The sequence below is a fragment of the Cygnus olor genome, chromosome 2, assembly GCF_009769625.2.
Source record: "Cygnus olor isolate bCygOlo1 chromosome 2, bCygOlo1.pri.v2, whole genome shotgun sequence".
Classification (NCBI taxonomy): domain Eukaryota; kingdom Metazoa; phylum Chordata; class Aves; order Anseriformes; family Anatidae; genus Cygnus; species Cygnus olor.
This window is the reverse complement of record NC_049170.1, coordinates 584,712-599,793: the sequence shown is the minus strand read 5'-3', so window position 1 is coordinate 599,793 and position 15,082 is coordinate 584,712. Positions and strand designations below refer to the sequence as shown.

Here is a 15,082-nt window from a genome sequence, read left to right as displayed (position 1 = left end):
CGCCGCCGCCGCCGCCGCCGCCGCCACCGGGCCCGGCCCCGGCCCCGCCGCCCGCCCGCCCGCCCGCCCGCGGTGGCCGCCGGTCCCCCCGCCCCGCCGGTCCCCCCGCCGCCGCCGCCGCCCGGAGGGACCGGGACGGAGCCGGGAGCGCGCCCGGGGCCCCGCCGCCCCCCGCCGCTCCCCGCCGCCGCCGCCCGGCCCCGGCCCCGGGGCACCGGCACAGGCGGGCAGCGGGACTACAGCTCCCAGCAGCCCGCCGGCCGCGCGGCGCCGCCCCGAGCCGAGCCGAGCCGAGCCGAGCCGAGCCGAGCCGAGCCGAGCCGAGCCGAGCCGAGCCGAGCCGAGCCGAGCCGAGCCGAGCGGTCCCGAGCCGAGCCGTGCCGTGCCGTACCGTCGGGTGCCAGGCTGTGCCGTGCCGAACCGAACTGTCCCGGGCTGTGCCGAGCCGTGCCAAGCTGCCCAGTGCCGTGCCAAACTGAGCCAAGCTGTGCCAGGCCGTGCTGTGCTGTGCTGAGCCGTGCCGAGCCGTGCTGAGCCGTGCCGAGGCGTGCCATGCCGAGCCGTGCCATGCCAAGCCGAGCCGTCCTGTGCCAGCCGTGCCATGCCGTGCCGTGCCGCGTTGTCATGCGCCGTGCCAATCCCAGACGAGCCATGCTGTACTGTGCCGAGCCGTGCCAAGCCATGCAGTGCTGAGCCGCGCTGAGCCACTGTGCCCCCAGACAGCGGCTGCCCGGGGCTGAACCCGGCAATGGAGGGGGCAGCGGCGTGGGGAGACGGGGGTGCGGGTACAGGGAGAGGGGCACAGGGACAGGGGCACGGGGACATGGCACAGGGAGCCAGGCGCGGGGGACACGGCTATGGGGACATGGGGACGTGGCTCTGGGGATGGGAGATGGGCAGGGGGCCTGCGTGGGGCAGGGAGCAGCCAGCACGGAGCTGTGGGGCTGGGGTCCCCCCAGGCTGGGGCTGTGGAGCACGGGGACTTGGGGGGACGCAGGGCTGTGGGGGAGCACTGTGGGGTGCAGGGAGCGGGGCCAGGGCTGGGAGCTGCCCTGAGGTGTCCCTGTCCTCGTGGGGCCCTTTCCCCGTGGGTCTGGGGGCTGAGATGTGCCCCCGCGCTGGGCAGTGCCCCCCTGTGCATTCCTGGCGGGGATGAGCAAGACCAGGACGTGGGGATCAGGCACATCCGTGTCTGGGGCAGGGGGGCCGCGGGGCAGGATGCTGGACAGGGCACAGCCGCTGCAGGGGCACCAATCCGCAGCGTTTTGCCCTAGAAACGGCATCGGCCTCCCCTGGGGCCACGGGGGGGTCCCCATGGCAGGCAGCTGGGACCAATCGCCAGCCCCACAGCTGGCCCTGGCCGGCCGGACCCACCTCATAAAAAGCTGCCCCTCGGGGCGGCTTTGGGGCTGCGAGAGGTCTGGGGACAGAGGACAGAGCGCTGCGGGTCCGGGCAGCCCCAGGTGAGGGGCTCTGCTGGGAGCGGGGGGCATCGGGCACCGTCCCCCTGAGCTCCAGCCCCAGCACAGTCCCACCGAGCAGGGGGCACCCCCTGGGCACACCCACGGGGTCTGGGACCGTGTCCCAATCACCAAGGGCCCCCAGGGAGGGGAGGGTCCCCCAGCTCTGCCGTTACGCCCCGTGCAGCGGTGAAGAAGAGCAGGGACCATCCCCGTGGGGAAGGTTCGGGCACTCCCCGGGCTCTGTGGGTTCGCCAGCAGCGCCGTCACCAAATCCTCCTCTCCGAAGGTTGGCCGGCGCTCGCAGGCAGCGGTGAGCCACAGTGGGGATGGCACGGCCCCGGCAGCCCGGAGGCATGGGCACGGGCATCCTGGCCTCGCTGCTGCTCTGGGTGGTAGCCGAGGCTGCCAACGGGTGAGTCTCGCATGGGGAGCGGGGCCGGGCTGGCGCAGGCTCCCGGTGACGCCGGCGGCTGGCCGGGTGCCGTCGCAGGCGGTGGTGCGAGCAGACGGTGCAGGTGACGGAGGAGGAGGTGGTGTCCCCTCGGCGCGAGGACGTGGTGCCCTGCCCCAGCGTGTACCAGTACAGCCTGGAGGGCTGGCGGATCGACCGGGACCGCATGCGCCAGGCTTACGGAGGAGACCGCGGCGTTCCCCTTGCCAGCGCCCAGCCCGACTCCGGCACCCCCATGTGCTACGTCTACAAGTGAGCGCCGGGGGTTGCGTGGCATCGGGGAGGGCTGGGGGCACCAGGGGACATCCATCCCCGTGCCCCTCGCCCTCAGCCTGACGCCAGGGCTGCCCCGGCTCCGCAGGCCCCCGGAGACGCGGCCGGCGGTGAGGAACCGCACGGTGCTCGCCTGCTGCGCCGGCTGGAGCGGCCCCCGCTGCACCGAGGGTAGGAGCTGGCAAAGGCGCAGTGGCACCGTGGTCCCCTGCACGCTGGGCTTAGCAGGCGGCAGGGGACCATTGCAATGCCACGGGGATGAGCCGTGTCCCTCTGCCGCAGGGGAAGGCTCGGTGGGACACTGCTACGCCGGGTGGCAGTGCCAGGACGCCCCGGGCGCCCGCAACCTCTCCGCCGTGAGCATGGCCGAGTGCTGCCGCCAGCCCTGGGGGCACAGCTGGAGGAACGCCTCCTCGGCGCTCTGCTTCGCCTGCACCCACCAGCCCCTCGCCGGTGGGTCTGGGGGCAGCCAGCTGCAGGGGGATGGGCGCGGGGCTCTGCCAGGCACGTGCTGAATGGTGCTCGCCCCCTGGCACAGGAGACGTGCCCCTGCCCGCAGCTCCGAGGGGCCCGGCCGCACGGCACCAGCATCCCGCCGCCAGCTGCCTCGCCTGGGCCGGCTCCCGGTACCGCAGCTTCGACGGGCGGCACTTCCACTTCCAGGGCGAGTGCGCCTACAGCCTGGCTGCCTCCGCAGATGGCACCTGGGCTGTCACCATCGCCATGGGCAGCCCGCAGGTACCGGCATCGCCGGGGGCTGCACGCGACGGGGAGCTGTGCACAGGTGGATGGAGAGGGTGGATGGGGTTAGCCCTGGATTGTAACCCCGGGGGCAGAGTTTCCATCCCTGCTGCGTGCCACAATATCCAAGGCTGCTGGGTCCCTGCCGTGGTCCACTTGGCCCCCTGCTCACGGCCTCTGTCCCGCAGGCGCTGCACATGACATTTGGGCTGGACACGGTGGTGGCACGGGGCCGGAACGTCTCCGTGAACGGCGTGGTAGTGCCGGAGGGACAGCCCCACCTGCACAGCGGTGAGGGGCAGCTGGGTGCGCCTGTCCCCATGGGGCACTGCTGCTGGGGACCTGGTGGTTTGTGGCACGAGGTGCTGCAGGGGGACAGTGCCAGCTCAGGGGATGCAGATGCAGCGGAGCCCCACCGGGTCCCGTCCCCGTGCCCTGCTGAGCACCCTGGTTCTGTCCCCACAGGGATCAGCATCACCTGGCTTGGGGACTTCGTGGCCGTGGAGAGCGGGCTGGGCGTGCGCGTGAAGTCGGATGGGCGCGGGACGACCTACGTGACGGTCAGCGCTGAGCTGCGGGGGAGCACGCGGGGGCTCTGCGGCCCCTACAATGACGACCCCACCGGTAAGGCCCCTCGCTGGCACCCTGCACGGTGCAGCAATGGCAGTCACAGGGGTGGCCGTGCCGAGGACGTGTGGCGCATCCACGGCATCCCTTGCCCGCAGATGACTTCCTGCGGGTCGGAGGGGACGTGGCCCCATTTGCCGCCAGCTTTGGGAACTCCTGGAGGATCCCTGATGCCAGCTCTGAGGTACCGGGGCTGGGCAGAGCTGGGAAAGGGAGTGGATGTTGCCGAGCAGAGCGGGGCACCGTGCCCGGCACCCAGCTGGGCTCTTTGGGGATGTCACCTCAACCCCATTCCCAACAACAGGGTGCTGGGGGGTCCCTCGTGGGCTTGCCCCCCCCTTTGATGCCCCCCCCCGGCCACAGCTCTCTTGCAGGGACGCGGTAGAGCCCGGCCCCAGCTGTGCATCAGGCAGTGCAGCGCGGCGGGCGGCTGAGGCTGTCTGCGGGGAGCTGCTCGCCGAGCCCTTCAGCCAGTGCCACGGCGCGGTGAGTGGCACCGGCTCCGCGGGGCTGGGGGCGCACGGCCCCGCCGCCCTGATGCTACCTCCTGCACCAGGTCGAGCCCCACGGCTTCTACGAGGCCTGCCTGGATGTGCACTGCCGGGAGGGGGGCGCGGGGCCCTCACCGCCCCACGCCGTCTGCGACACCTTTGCGGGCTACGTGCGGGACTGCGCCCAGCGGCAAGCCTACGTCGACTGGCGCCGACCGGGCTTCTGCGGTAGGGACGTGCCTGGGCTGCTCGGGTCCCCAGCCCCTGGCTGCCCCCCCACCCTGCTGTGTGCTGCCAGCACCCACGGAGCTCGTGGGCACCCCAATGGGTTGTGCGTGCCCCCTGATGGCTCGTGCTTGCCCCTGTGCTCCACGCCCCCCTCGCCTAGCACAGCACCCCTGCAAAGGGAGCTGCATTCGGCCAAGTGAATCCCATTCCCTGACCCCTTCCTCCTTCCCTCTGCAGCCTGAGGTGCCGGGGGGAGCGGTGCTGCTGCCTCGGAGCTAAGCCCACAGTTGGGTGGCTTGGCTGTGTGGCTGGGCTGCAAGTGGGGGGCTTTGGTGTGATGGACATGGTGGGATGTGGTGGGACACAGAGGGGTGTGGTGGGACGGATGTGGTGGGATGTGTTGGGACAAGGTGGGATGGATGTGGTGGGATGTGGTGGGATGTAGCTGAGCTGCACCCTGGTGCCCCGCAGAGCGGCAGTGTGGCCGCGGGCAGCGGTACTCGGACTGCGTGTCCTCCTGCCCCGCCAGCTGCGCAGCTGCGGGTGCCGCCGAGGAGGGGCACTGCCGGGACGACTGCGCCAGCGGCTGCGAGTGCGCCCCGGGGCTGTACCTGGCCGGGGGGGCCTGCGTCCCCCAGAGCGCCTGCCCCTGCCACCACGGCCGCCGGCAGTACGCCCCGGGGCAGAGCATCCGACAGCGCTGCAACCAGTGGTGAGTGCTGAGGGCAGGGGGCAAGAGCGGTGGGGGGGGGGCGCACGGCGTCCCCTGCACCGTCCCTGTCCCCGCAGCACGTGCCGGGGGGGCCGCTGGCTCTGCACCCAGGACCGGTGCGCAGCGGAGTGCGCGGTGCTGGGGGACCTGCACTATGTCACCTTTGACCACCGGCGCTTCTCCTTCCCGGGTGCCTGCGAGTACACCCTGGTGCAGGTCTGGGCCAGGAGGGTCAGGCGGGGGGGGGGTGCACAGTGAGGAGGGGGGCTCAGCGTGCTCGCTGCCCGCAGGACTTTGTGGAGGGGACGCTGCTGATCACAGCGGAGCAGGAGGCGTGTGGCGGCCGCCAGCCCCTCAGCTGCCTCCGGGCGCTCTCCGTCACCGTGCAGGGCACCTCGGCCCGGCTGCGCAGCACAGGTGACACACGGCGGGGGGCAGCGGGGTAACGGGCACTGGCTGGGGGGCTCCACGCACCCGCATCCCCCCTCTCTGCTCTCCCTGTGCAGGCGAGGTGGAGGTGAACGGGCGGGAGGTGCCGCTGCCCTTCGCCAGCGCCGCGCTGACAGTGCGCCGAGCGTCCTCCTCCTTCCTGCTGCTCCAGGCCTTCGGCACCCACATGCTGTGGGGGCTGGAGACCCCCACGGCGTACATCACCCTCCAGCCTGTCTTCGCCAACAAGGTGAGCCCCGCTGGGTGCTGCTACCCCCTGGCACCCTCGCCAGGCACCCGTGCCGTGCCCGAGCGCTGTGCCCGTGCCGCAGGTGCGGGGGCTCTGTGGCACCTACAACTGGGACCAGGGGGATGAGTTCACCACGCCGGCAGGGGATGTGGAGGTCGGCATCGCCGCCTTCGCCAACAAGTACCGGGTGTCCAGCGCCTGCCCCGTGCTCGGCCCAGTCCCCTTCGAGCCCTGCAGCACCTACGCCCCGCGGCGAGAGCTCGCGTCCGCCGCCTGTGCCATCCTGCACGGTGCGCCCTTCCAGGTGCCGAGCAGCCCCGCGCGTGCCCAGGAGCCGGCACCGAGGTGTGCACGGCCCGACGTGTCCCCTCCTGCCCTCAGCCCTGCCACCACCTCGTGGACAGGGAGCCCTTCCACCAGCTCTGCCTCTACGATGTGTGCGCCTGCCCGGCCGGCAAGCAGTGCCTGTGCCCCGCGCTGGCTGCCTACGCCCGGCAGTGCGCCCAGGAGGGAGCAGCCCTGTCCTGGAGGAACCAGAGCTTCTGCGGTGCGGGGCCCTGCAGGGTGGGGTGGAAAGGGTGGGACAGGATCACATGGATGGGTGGGATAGGGCAGGACTAGGTGTATTGGGCTGGGATGGAATGGGATGGATGGGGTGGGAGGGGATGGATGGATGGGATGGGATGGGATGGGATGGGATGGGATGGGATGGGATGGATGGGATGGATGGGGTGGGAGAGGATGGATGGGATGGGATGGGGATGGGATGGGGATAGGATGGGACAGGACGGGATGGATGGGGATGGGGATGGGACGGGACGGGACGGGATGGGATGGGATGGGATGGGGATGGGACATAACGAGATGGATGGGACATTATGGGGCCAGGCACCAGGGGTTCATGTGGCAGGGCAGGGCAGGGCAGCTGCCTTCAGTCACTGCACCGCGTCCGTCCCTGCAGGCGTGCAGTGCAGCGGGGGCCAGGTGTTCCAGGAGTGCAGCAGCCCCTGCGGCAGGACCTGCGCCGACCTGCGCCTGGATGGGGCCGGCTCCTGTCCCGACCTCGATGGCCTCTGCGTCTCCGGCTGCAACTGCCCCGAGGGGCTGGTGCTGGACGACGGCGGGCAGTGTGTCCCGAAGGATGTCTGTCCCTGCCAGCACGGCGGCGAGCTCTACCCACCGGGCAGCAAGATCCGGCAGGGCTGCAATGCCTGGTGCGTGCCACGGGGACCCTGGGCTCTGTCCCCCCAGGGCTGAGATGACCCCAGGCTCCAGTGTCATGGGGGGCGATGGGCTGCTCCAGGGGACAGCCGTGGGGACGTGGTGGCAGCAGGGACCCGAGAGGGGCAGGATGCTGCTGGAGGTGTGAGGTGGTGGCAGGAGACACCTGATGAAATCACCCTATGGCCTGTTTGTGACGGTACGGCAGGATAGGTGGGTTTCATTGAATGTCCCTGCCACGTGGCGCCGGTGTCACCTCTGAAGACGCTGTCCTCAGCCCTCTGCTCGGGCTGGGGACCGAGCTCCAGGGTCCAGCTGCCCTCCTGTGGCTAAGGACAAGCCTAGAGCACTGTGGGGACCTGGGTGCTGCTGAAGGTCACCTCCCTCTGGGAACAGCATTTTGTGGGGTCCCAGGGGTGCTGGGCATGCTGTGGACCCCAGCACGGGGCTGGCCGGGGGGGTCCCATCCATCCCACCCATCCCACCCCTCTGTTCCATCCCACCCATCACATGCTCCCCGAGGCCAATACCCCACACGGGGGTGCCGGCCCTCACTGCACCCCCCCCTGCCCACCCCAGTGTCTGCACCGCGGGCGCCTGGAGCTGCACTGATGCCCCCTGCCCCGAGGCCGCCTTCTGCCCCGGGGACCTGGTCTATGCTGTCGGGTCCTGCCTGCGCACCTGCGACAACACCGAGCTCAACGGGACCTGCCCGGGGCTTGCTGACGGCTGCGTCTGCCCCCCAGGCACCGTCTTCCTGGTGGGTGCCCCCTGGCTTTGCTGCCCTGTCCGTGGGTGGGCACCAGGAGGGGTTGTGCACTGGGGACCGGGAGGCCCAGGGATGGGGCATGGGGGGGCACTGGGGAGGTGGTCAGGGGAGGTAGGACGTTGGGGAGCGGGGTGCAGGGGCTGTGGGGTGCTGGGGAGCTGGGGCACTGGGGGTGTGGGGCACTGAGATGGGTGCAGGGGCTGTGGGGTGCTGGGGAGCTGTGTGTAGGGCACACGGGGTGCTGGGGATGTGGGGCATTGGGGTTATGGGGCATTGGGGAATTCGGTCTTGAGGACATGGGGCACTGGGGAGCTGGGCCATCGGGGGCTGGAGAGGGCCCTGGGGGGCAGCAGGAGCCAGGCAGTTCCCAGCCCGTCTGCTGGCGCCCGTGCCCGGGTGTCCCCACGCATCAGCCCCGGGGTCTCGCACGGCTCTGGTGCCTGCAGGACGAGCGCTGCGTGCCCCCGGAGGAGTGTCCGTGCCAGCACAGCGGGCGGCTGTACCAGCCCAACGACACCATCGTCAGGGACTGCAACACCTGGTGAGCCCCGGCCCAGCACCGCAGCGCGGGGCTGCCACGGCCCCGCGCTCAGCTCCGTGCCCCCAGCGTGTGCCACCGGCAGCGGTGGCGGTGCGGCAGCGAGGACTGCGCGGGGACCTGCGTGGCCACGGGGGACCCGCACTACATCACCTTCGACGGGAAGGCCTTCTCCTTCCTGGGGGACTGCGAGTACGTGCTGGTGCGCGAGGCCGGCGGGCTCTTCACCGTCACCGCTGAGAACGTGCCCTGCGGCACCAGCGGCGTCACCTGCACCAAGTCGGTGGTGGTGGTGCTGGGCAACACCGTGGTGCACATGCTGCGAGGTGAGGGGTGTCCCCGCGGTGCAGGAGGGGTGGATGCAGGGGGGGTGGCCGCCCTCACAGCCCCGCTGCCCCGCAGGGAGGGACGTGACGGTGAACGGGGTCTCGGTGAGGCCCCCCAAAGCCTACAGCGGGAACGGGCTGACGCTGCAGCGAGCCGGCCTCTTCCTGCTCCTGCTGTCCCGCCTGGGGCTGGCGGTGCTCTGGGACGGAGGTGAGACCCGGGGGACGCGGGACCCCGTGTGGGGACGTGGGATCAGCCCCCGGTTTGCCTGGAGCCGTGCCCCATCCCGTCCGCAGGCACGCGGGTGTACGTCCGGCTGCACCCGCAGCACCGGGGCCGCGTGGCCGGGCTCTGCGGGAACTTCGACCGCGACGCGGAGAACGACCTGGCCAGCCGGCAGGGCGTGCTGGAGCCCACCGCCGAGCTCTTCGGCAACTCCTGGCGCGTCAGCCTGCTCTGCCCCGAGGTGGACGGCGCGGACACGCAGCACCCCTGTGCCGTACGGATGGGGATGGGATGGAGGCACCCGCTGCGGGTGGCTGGGGGTGGGGGTGAGATGGGTGTGATGCTTGGGGGTGATGGTGTGGGGAGGGGGGGCCCCTTCCTGTGGTGGTGACAGCTGCCCCTCAGGAAAACCCACACCGGGCAACGTGGGCCCGCAAGCGCTGCAGCATCCTCACGCAGCGGCTCTTCGCGCCCTGCCACGACGAGGTGCCGTGCCAGCGCTTCTACGACTGGTGTGTCTTCGATGCCTGCGGGTAGGTGCTGGGCTGCAGCCGCCCCGTGGTGGGGGTCCCGAGCCCCCTGCCTGTCCCTGCCCCAGCCCCAACACAGCACCATCCTGCTGTGCCCTGCCGGCAGCTGTGACTCCGGGGGGGACTGCGAGTGCCTGTGCACGGCCATTGCCACCTACGCCGAGGAGTGCGGCCAGCGCGGCGTCCACATCCGCTGGAGGAGCCAGGACCTGTGCCGTGAGTCCCCGTCCCCAGCGCCGGGGCTGGGCTGGGGGGGTCCAGGCTGGGAGAGGCTGTGCTGGGGGTCTGGGCTGTGCCCTGCTCGCCCCAGGGCTGGCAGGACACAGCCCCCACACCCTGCCTCTGCAGCCATGCAGTGTGACGGGGGGCAGGAATACAGTGCCTGCGGCCCCCCCTGCCCCCAGACCTGCCAAAACTTCGGCCTGGAGCTGCCCGAGCACTGCGACACCATGTCGTGCCTGGAGGGCTGCTTCTGCCCCGAGGGGAAGGTGCTGCACGGTGAGCGTGGGGCCGCCGTGGGGCTGCCCCAAATGGGGATGGCCCACGCCGTGCTTACTGACACCTCCCTTCCTCCCTGCTGGCAGAGGGCAGCTGCATTGACCCTGCCGAGTGCCCGTGTGTCTGGGAGGGCATCGCCTTCCCGGCCGGCGCCGGGGTGCAGCAGGGCTGCAGGAACTGGTGAGTGGGGGGAGAGTGGGGTGTCCCCATCCCTGGTGCTGCTGCGGCACCGGGCGCAGGGCGGGCGCGCGGGCACCACGCACCAGGACTGAGCCACGGCCACCCCGCAGCACGTGCGCGGCCGGGCTGTGGCAATGCGCGCCCACGGCCGAGCCCTGCCCGTCCCAGCCCCGCTGCCCCGACTCGGAGTTCGCCTGCCGCACCAGCGGGCACTGCGTGCCGGGAGCCTGGCTCTGCGACAACGAGGACGACTGCGGGGACGGCTCGGACGAGGTCTGCGCCCCGCGCTGCGCCCCCCACCAGCACCGCTGCGCCGGCGGGCAGTGCGTGCCCTGGGGCGCCCGCTGTGACGGCGTGCCCGACTGCAGCGACGGCTCGGATGAGCGCGGCTGCCCCCCACCCGCCTGCGCCCCCCCGGAGTTCCGCTGTGCCAGCGGCCGCTGCATCCCCCGGGCACGTGTCTGCGACGGGGAGCTGGACTGCGGCTTCGCCGACGACTCGGATGAGGCAGGTGAGCGGCCCCAGCACGGTCTGCGGCTCCCCCGCACCCTGGGGATGGCTCCGCATGTTCCTATGCCCCGTGGTGAGGGTACCCCAATCCCCCTGTCCCTGGGGTCCTTGCCCCATGGGGGGGGTCTGCCCGCTGTCGCCGCAGGCTGCAGCCCGACCTGCGGCACCGGGGAGTTCCGTTGTGCAGCAGGGCGCTGCGTGCCCTACCCGCACCGCTGCGACGGGCACGACGACTGCGGGGACTTCAGCGACGAGCGGGACTGCGTCTGCCCCGCCGGCCGCTTCCAGTGCCCCGACGCCCTGTGCCTGCCCCTGGCCGCAGTCTGCGACGGGACGGAGGACTGCACGGCTGGCACGGACGAGGCATTCTGCCCAGGTGAGGGGACGTGGCTGTGCTGCCCGCGGGGCTGAGCCTGCCATGGTGGCATCGTCCCTGGGGACTGTCCCCTTCCCTGCAGGCCGGGTGACCTGTGCCCCAGGACAGCTCCCGTGCCCCGACGGCTCATGCATCGGCCAGGCAAAGCTCTGTGACGGCGTCTGGGACTGCAGGGATGGCTGGGATGAGAGCCCTGCACGCTGCATCGTGTCCTGGGCCACTGCTGTGCCTGCCCACCTGCCCACGGCGCCTGCCAACGGCACAGCAGGTGAGGGACATGAGTGTCCCCTGCACCTCCCCATGTCCCCGCTGTCTGGGGGGGGCTCCCACTCGTGGCTGGGATGAAGAGGCCAGAGCTGCCCCCTGCAGCTCCGGGGGTGGCACGTGGGGACCGTGCGTGGGGTCCCTGCTCACTGTGGCACCCCGGGGTGACACCTCCAGCGCCCGCGTGTGGGCCCTACGAGTTCCCGTGCCAGAGCGGGGAGTGCACGCCGCGGGGCTGGCTGTGCGACAGCGAGGCCGACTGCCTGGACGGCAGCGACGAGCTGGGCTGCAACCGGAGCTGCGGGCTGGGACACTTCCCCTGCGCCCTGGGTGCCCACTGCATCCCCCACGGCCACCTCTGCGACGGCGTCCCCCACTGCCCCGACCACTCCGACGAGAGTGCCGACGCCTGCGGTGAGGCGCCGCGGGTCCCCGCGGGTCCCTGTCCCCAGGGCGCTGGGATGCTCTCCAGGGGGCAGGATCCTTTTGGAGGGGGGGCAGCAAGGCTCTGCTGCCCCCTGGGGTCCCCAGAGCGGCGCAGGGGATCCATCCCAGTGCAGTGACTCCTGATGGGGCTGCGTCCCTGCCTCAGGCTCTACCCAGATCCCGCCGTGCCCGGGGCACTTCGTCTGCAACGACCGCGTGTGCGTGAATGCGTCCAGGGTGTGCGACGGCAGCCTCGACTGTCCCCAGGGCGAGGACGAGCTGGCCTGCGGTGAGGGAAGAGGGGTGGGAAGCGTAGTGGGGCTGGGGGTCCAGGCGTGTGCTCACAGCCCCCCTGTCCCTGTTGCAGAGGGCCACGCGCCCGCCGAGGGGAGGAACCGGACAGCTGGTCCCTGCACCGAGTACACCTGCGGGGACGGCGAGTGCATCGCCTTCGAGCAGGTACGGCCACGGGACGGGGACCCCCCCCTTCCTTCCCTGTGCCATGGTGGGGGCCCCGTGGGGTCGTCCCCATTGCCCTGCCGGGGGCTCAGCATCGCCGCGCACCGCAGGTGTGCAACGGGCTGCCGGACTGCGGGGACGGGGACGCGGCCTCAGGCTGGGTGCCCTCGGACGAGCGGGACTGCGGGCACTGGGGTCTCTGGGCACCCTGGGGCGCCTGCAGCCGCTCCTGCGGCCCCGGCCAGCAGCTGCGTGCGCGGGGCTGCAGCCAGCAGGCCCCCGATGTGCTGCACCAGTGCCACGGCGAGGCCACGCAGGCACGGCCCTGCTTCAGCACCGCCTGCCCCGGTGAGTGGGCACGGGGCTGCGCGTGGGGCCGGGGGGTCTGGGGAATCCCTGTGACTGGGGTGCCTGGGGCATCTGGGGGTTCCCATGGCTGGGGATGCCCAGGGGGTCTGGGGGGTTCCCATGTCCATGGCTGCTGGGGACACCCAGGGGGTTCCCACTGATGGGGCTGCCCAGGGGATCTGGGGGGGGGTCCCACAGCCAGGACTGCTGGGGCGGGGGCTTCTGATGGCTGCAGCTGCCCAAGGGACCTGGGGGGCCCCGTGACCTGAGCTGCCCGGGGGATTTGGGGACTGCTTGGTGTGCCCAGTGGGGTTCCCACAGCCAGGGCTGCCTGGGGGGGGCTGAGAAGGGGGTCCCAAAGCTGAGACTGCCGGGGGGGTGGGGTCCCGGGGGGGTGGGGTCCCGTTGTGGGCAGGGTGGTGCTGTGCGGGGCTGCCTGCCCTCACCCCTCCCTCTGCCCGCAGTGGACGGCGCTTGGAGCGAGTGGGCGACCTGGTCCAACTGCACGCGGGACTGCGAGGGGGTGGTGGTGCGCCAGCGGCACTGCCTGCCCCCCCGGGACGGGGGCCGGCCCTGCGCCGCGCTGCCCGCCGCGGCCCCCGCCACCCTGGAGATAGGTGGGTGACCCCTCCCTCATCCCCCCCGCTCCTATTGCCAGGGGCTCCCACAGCCCTGACCCTGCTCCTCTGCCCCAGGCCCGTGCCAGCAGGATGGGTGTCCCCCCGCCGCCTGCCCCGGGGGGCTGCAGCACCGTCCCTGCGCCCCCTGCCCCGCGTCCTGCGCTGACCTCGCCAGCCGCGCGCAGTGCCGCCGGGAGAAGCCGTGTGCCCCAGGTGAGGCCGGGAGCCGTGGGGCGGCACCGACCCCCTGCCGCCAGTCCCCTCCCCAGCGATGCCGCGACCTCCTGGGCTCGGGGGTCTCATTGTGGGCTGCCCACCCACCCGCCTGCAACCCTCCCGCAGGGTGCTGGTGCCCGGAGGGGCTCGTGCTGGACGGTGAGCGGGGCTGCGTGCGCCCGCGGGAGTGCCGCTGCGAGGTGGAGGGGCTGCGCTACTGGCCGGGGCAGCGCGTGAAGCTGAACTGCCGCCTCTGCACCTGCCTGGACGGGCAGCCCCGGCGCTGCCGACAGAACCCCGCCTGCACCGGTGCGTCCTGCGCCGTGCCCCCCCCCCCCCCCCCCCCGGGGAGGGTGCCGGGGGCCCCTCTCACCCCCTCTGTGCCCGCAGTGAGCTGCAGCTGGTCCCCCTGGTCGCCCTGGGGCGAGTGCCTGGGTCCCTGCGGCGTGCAGAGCATCCAGTGGTCCTTCCGCAGCCCCAGCCACCCCGGCAAGCGCGGGGCTGGCCGGCAGTGCCGCGGCATCTACCGCAAGGCGCGCAGGTGAGGCCACGGTGAGCGGGCACGGGTGGTGGTGGCAGCGGCAGGTCCCCGCCACGTCCCCTCTCGCAGGTGCCAGACGGAGCCGTGCCAGGCGTGCGAGCACCAGGGCCGGTCCCGTGCGCTCGGGGACCGCTGGCGCTCGGGGCCCTGCCGCGTCTGCCAGTGCCTGCCCGGCCCGCAGGTGCGGTGCTCGCCCTACTGCGCCCACAGCGCCGGGGGCTGCCCGCAGGTGAGGGTCCCGGGGGGGCTGCGCCGGGCTCGCTGTGCAGGGGTACAGCAGTGCCACCGTGGCACTCGGGTGGGGGGACAGCACCGGTGGTGACGGGGTCCCCTCGTGCAGGGCCAGGTGCTGGTGGAGGGCCAGGGGGATTCCTGCTGCTTCTGCGCCTGGCCAGGTGAGCCCGGGGCTGGGGGTTCCGGGGGGGCCTGGCCCCATGCTGCTCGGGGTGCTGCTGGGGGGCCGGGCTGCGTTCCCACTGGGCGCCCACCAGTACCAGGGTGCTGCACGGCGGCTGTCCCCGCTGCAGGTGACAATGTGACAGCTGTCCCCACGGAGCTGACGACGGAGCCTGCCCCCTCCAGCGTGCCGGCAGAGCCCCCCAGCAGCCCGCTGGCCACCTTCCCACTGCCTCCCCCGGGCGGTACGTGAGACCCCCCGCTCACACATCACAGTGGGCCAGCGTGTCCCCTTGGGGACCGGCCCTGCGGTGTCACCACCTCCCAGCAGGGGCTGACCCGGTTCCGCTCCCCCCAACCCCATTCTCGCTGCCTGCAGACCCCTGCTACAGCCCCCTGGGCGTCGCCTCCCTGCCCGACAGCAGCTTCAGCGCCTCAGCCGCGCAGGAGGAGCACCCGGCCCCCGCCGCCCGCCTGCACCGCGTCTCCCCGGGGCAGGAGCTGCAGGGCTGGGCCCCCCCGGCCGACGTCTTCCCCGGGCTGCCCTCGCAGCCGCCCTTCCTGCAGCTGGACCTGCTGCAGCCCACCAACCTCACCGGTGGGTGCTGCATGCCGGGCGGCACAGGCACCGCTGCCCCGGGCACTGCGCCGGCGCCGGTGCCACAGTGTGCCACGTCTCTGCCTCCAGGGGTGGTGCTGCAGGGGGCAGGTGCCGGCGACGCCTTCGTCACCGCCTTCCAGCTGCAGTTCAGCACCGACGGGATGCGCTGGCACGACTACCGCCAGGTCTCTGCCGGCAGCCGGCCGGAGCCCAAGGTGCTGCCTGTGCCGGGTGTGCACGTGTGTGTGTGAGTGTGTGTGAGCGCGTGTGTGTGTGCACGGGGGGCTGAACGGAGCTTGTTCAGCTGCCCCCAAAGTGGTTCTGAGCGTCCCCTTTCGGCCAGGGAGGCGGTGACCCCATGTCACCTTCCTT

General features: G+C 72.3%; 1 protein-coding gene across 1 annotated transcript in view; it reads left to right on the top strand.

The window, feature by feature from the left end:
- The first annotated feature begins 1,816 nt into the window (after positions 1 to 1,816).
- LOC121066529 (SCO-spondin-like) overlaps positions 1,817 to 15,082 on the top strand; it is a 34,525-nt gene continuing 21,259 nt past the window's right edge. Inside the window, 42 exon segments of the mRNA XM_040550149.1 lie at positions 1,817 to 1,875; positions 1,954 to 2,166; positions 2,276 to 2,358; positions 2,470 to 2,640; positions 2,726 to 2,925; positions 3,117 to 3,219; positions 3,394 to 3,552; positions 3,654 to 3,739; positions 3,919 to 4,041; positions 4,112 to 4,274; positions 4,746 to 4,986; positions 5,064 to 5,202; positions 5,277 to 5,403; positions 5,493 to 5,665; positions 5,748 to 5,969; positions 6,047 to 6,212; positions 6,627 to 6,879; positions 7,466 to 7,646; positions 8,102 to 8,196; positions 8,263 to 8,519; positions 8,596 to 8,730; positions 8,817 to 9,019; positions 9,151 to 9,278; positions 9,382 to 9,491; positions 9,624 to 9,773; positions 9,860 to 9,953; positions 10,064 to 10,464; positions 10,609 to 10,839; positions 10,922 to 11,107; positions 11,281 to 11,517; positions 11,696 to 11,818; positions 11,897 to 11,988; positions 12,099 to 12,336; positions 12,801 to 12,953; positions 13,032 to 13,169; positions 13,299 to 13,481; positions 13,563 to 13,713; positions 13,783 to 13,942; positions 14,054 to 14,108; positions 14,241 to 14,354; positions 14,489 to 14,707; positions 14,798 to 14,895. Coding sequence (XP_040406083.1) covers positions 1,817 to 1,875; positions 1,954 to 2,166; positions 2,276 to 2,358; positions 2,470 to 2,640; positions 2,726 to 2,925; positions 3,117 to 3,219; positions 3,394 to 3,552; positions 3,654 to 3,739; positions 3,919 to 4,041; positions 4,112 to 4,274; positions 4,746 to 4,986; positions 5,064 to 5,202; positions 5,277 to 5,403; positions 5,493 to 5,665; positions 5,748 to 5,969; positions 6,047 to 6,212; positions 6,627 to 6,879; positions 7,466 to 7,646; positions 8,102 to 8,196; positions 8,263 to 8,519; positions 8,596 to 8,730; positions 8,817 to 9,019; positions 9,151 to 9,278; positions 9,382 to 9,491; positions 9,624 to 9,773; positions 9,860 to 9,953; positions 10,064 to 10,464; positions 10,609 to 10,839; positions 10,922 to 11,107; positions 11,281 to 11,517; positions 11,696 to 11,818; positions 11,897 to 11,988; positions 12,099 to 12,336; positions 12,801 to 12,953; positions 13,032 to 13,169; positions 13,299 to 13,481; positions 13,563 to 13,713; positions 13,783 to 13,942; positions 14,054 to 14,108; positions 14,241 to 14,354; positions 14,489 to 14,707; positions 14,798 to 14,895 — 6,813 coding nt within the window.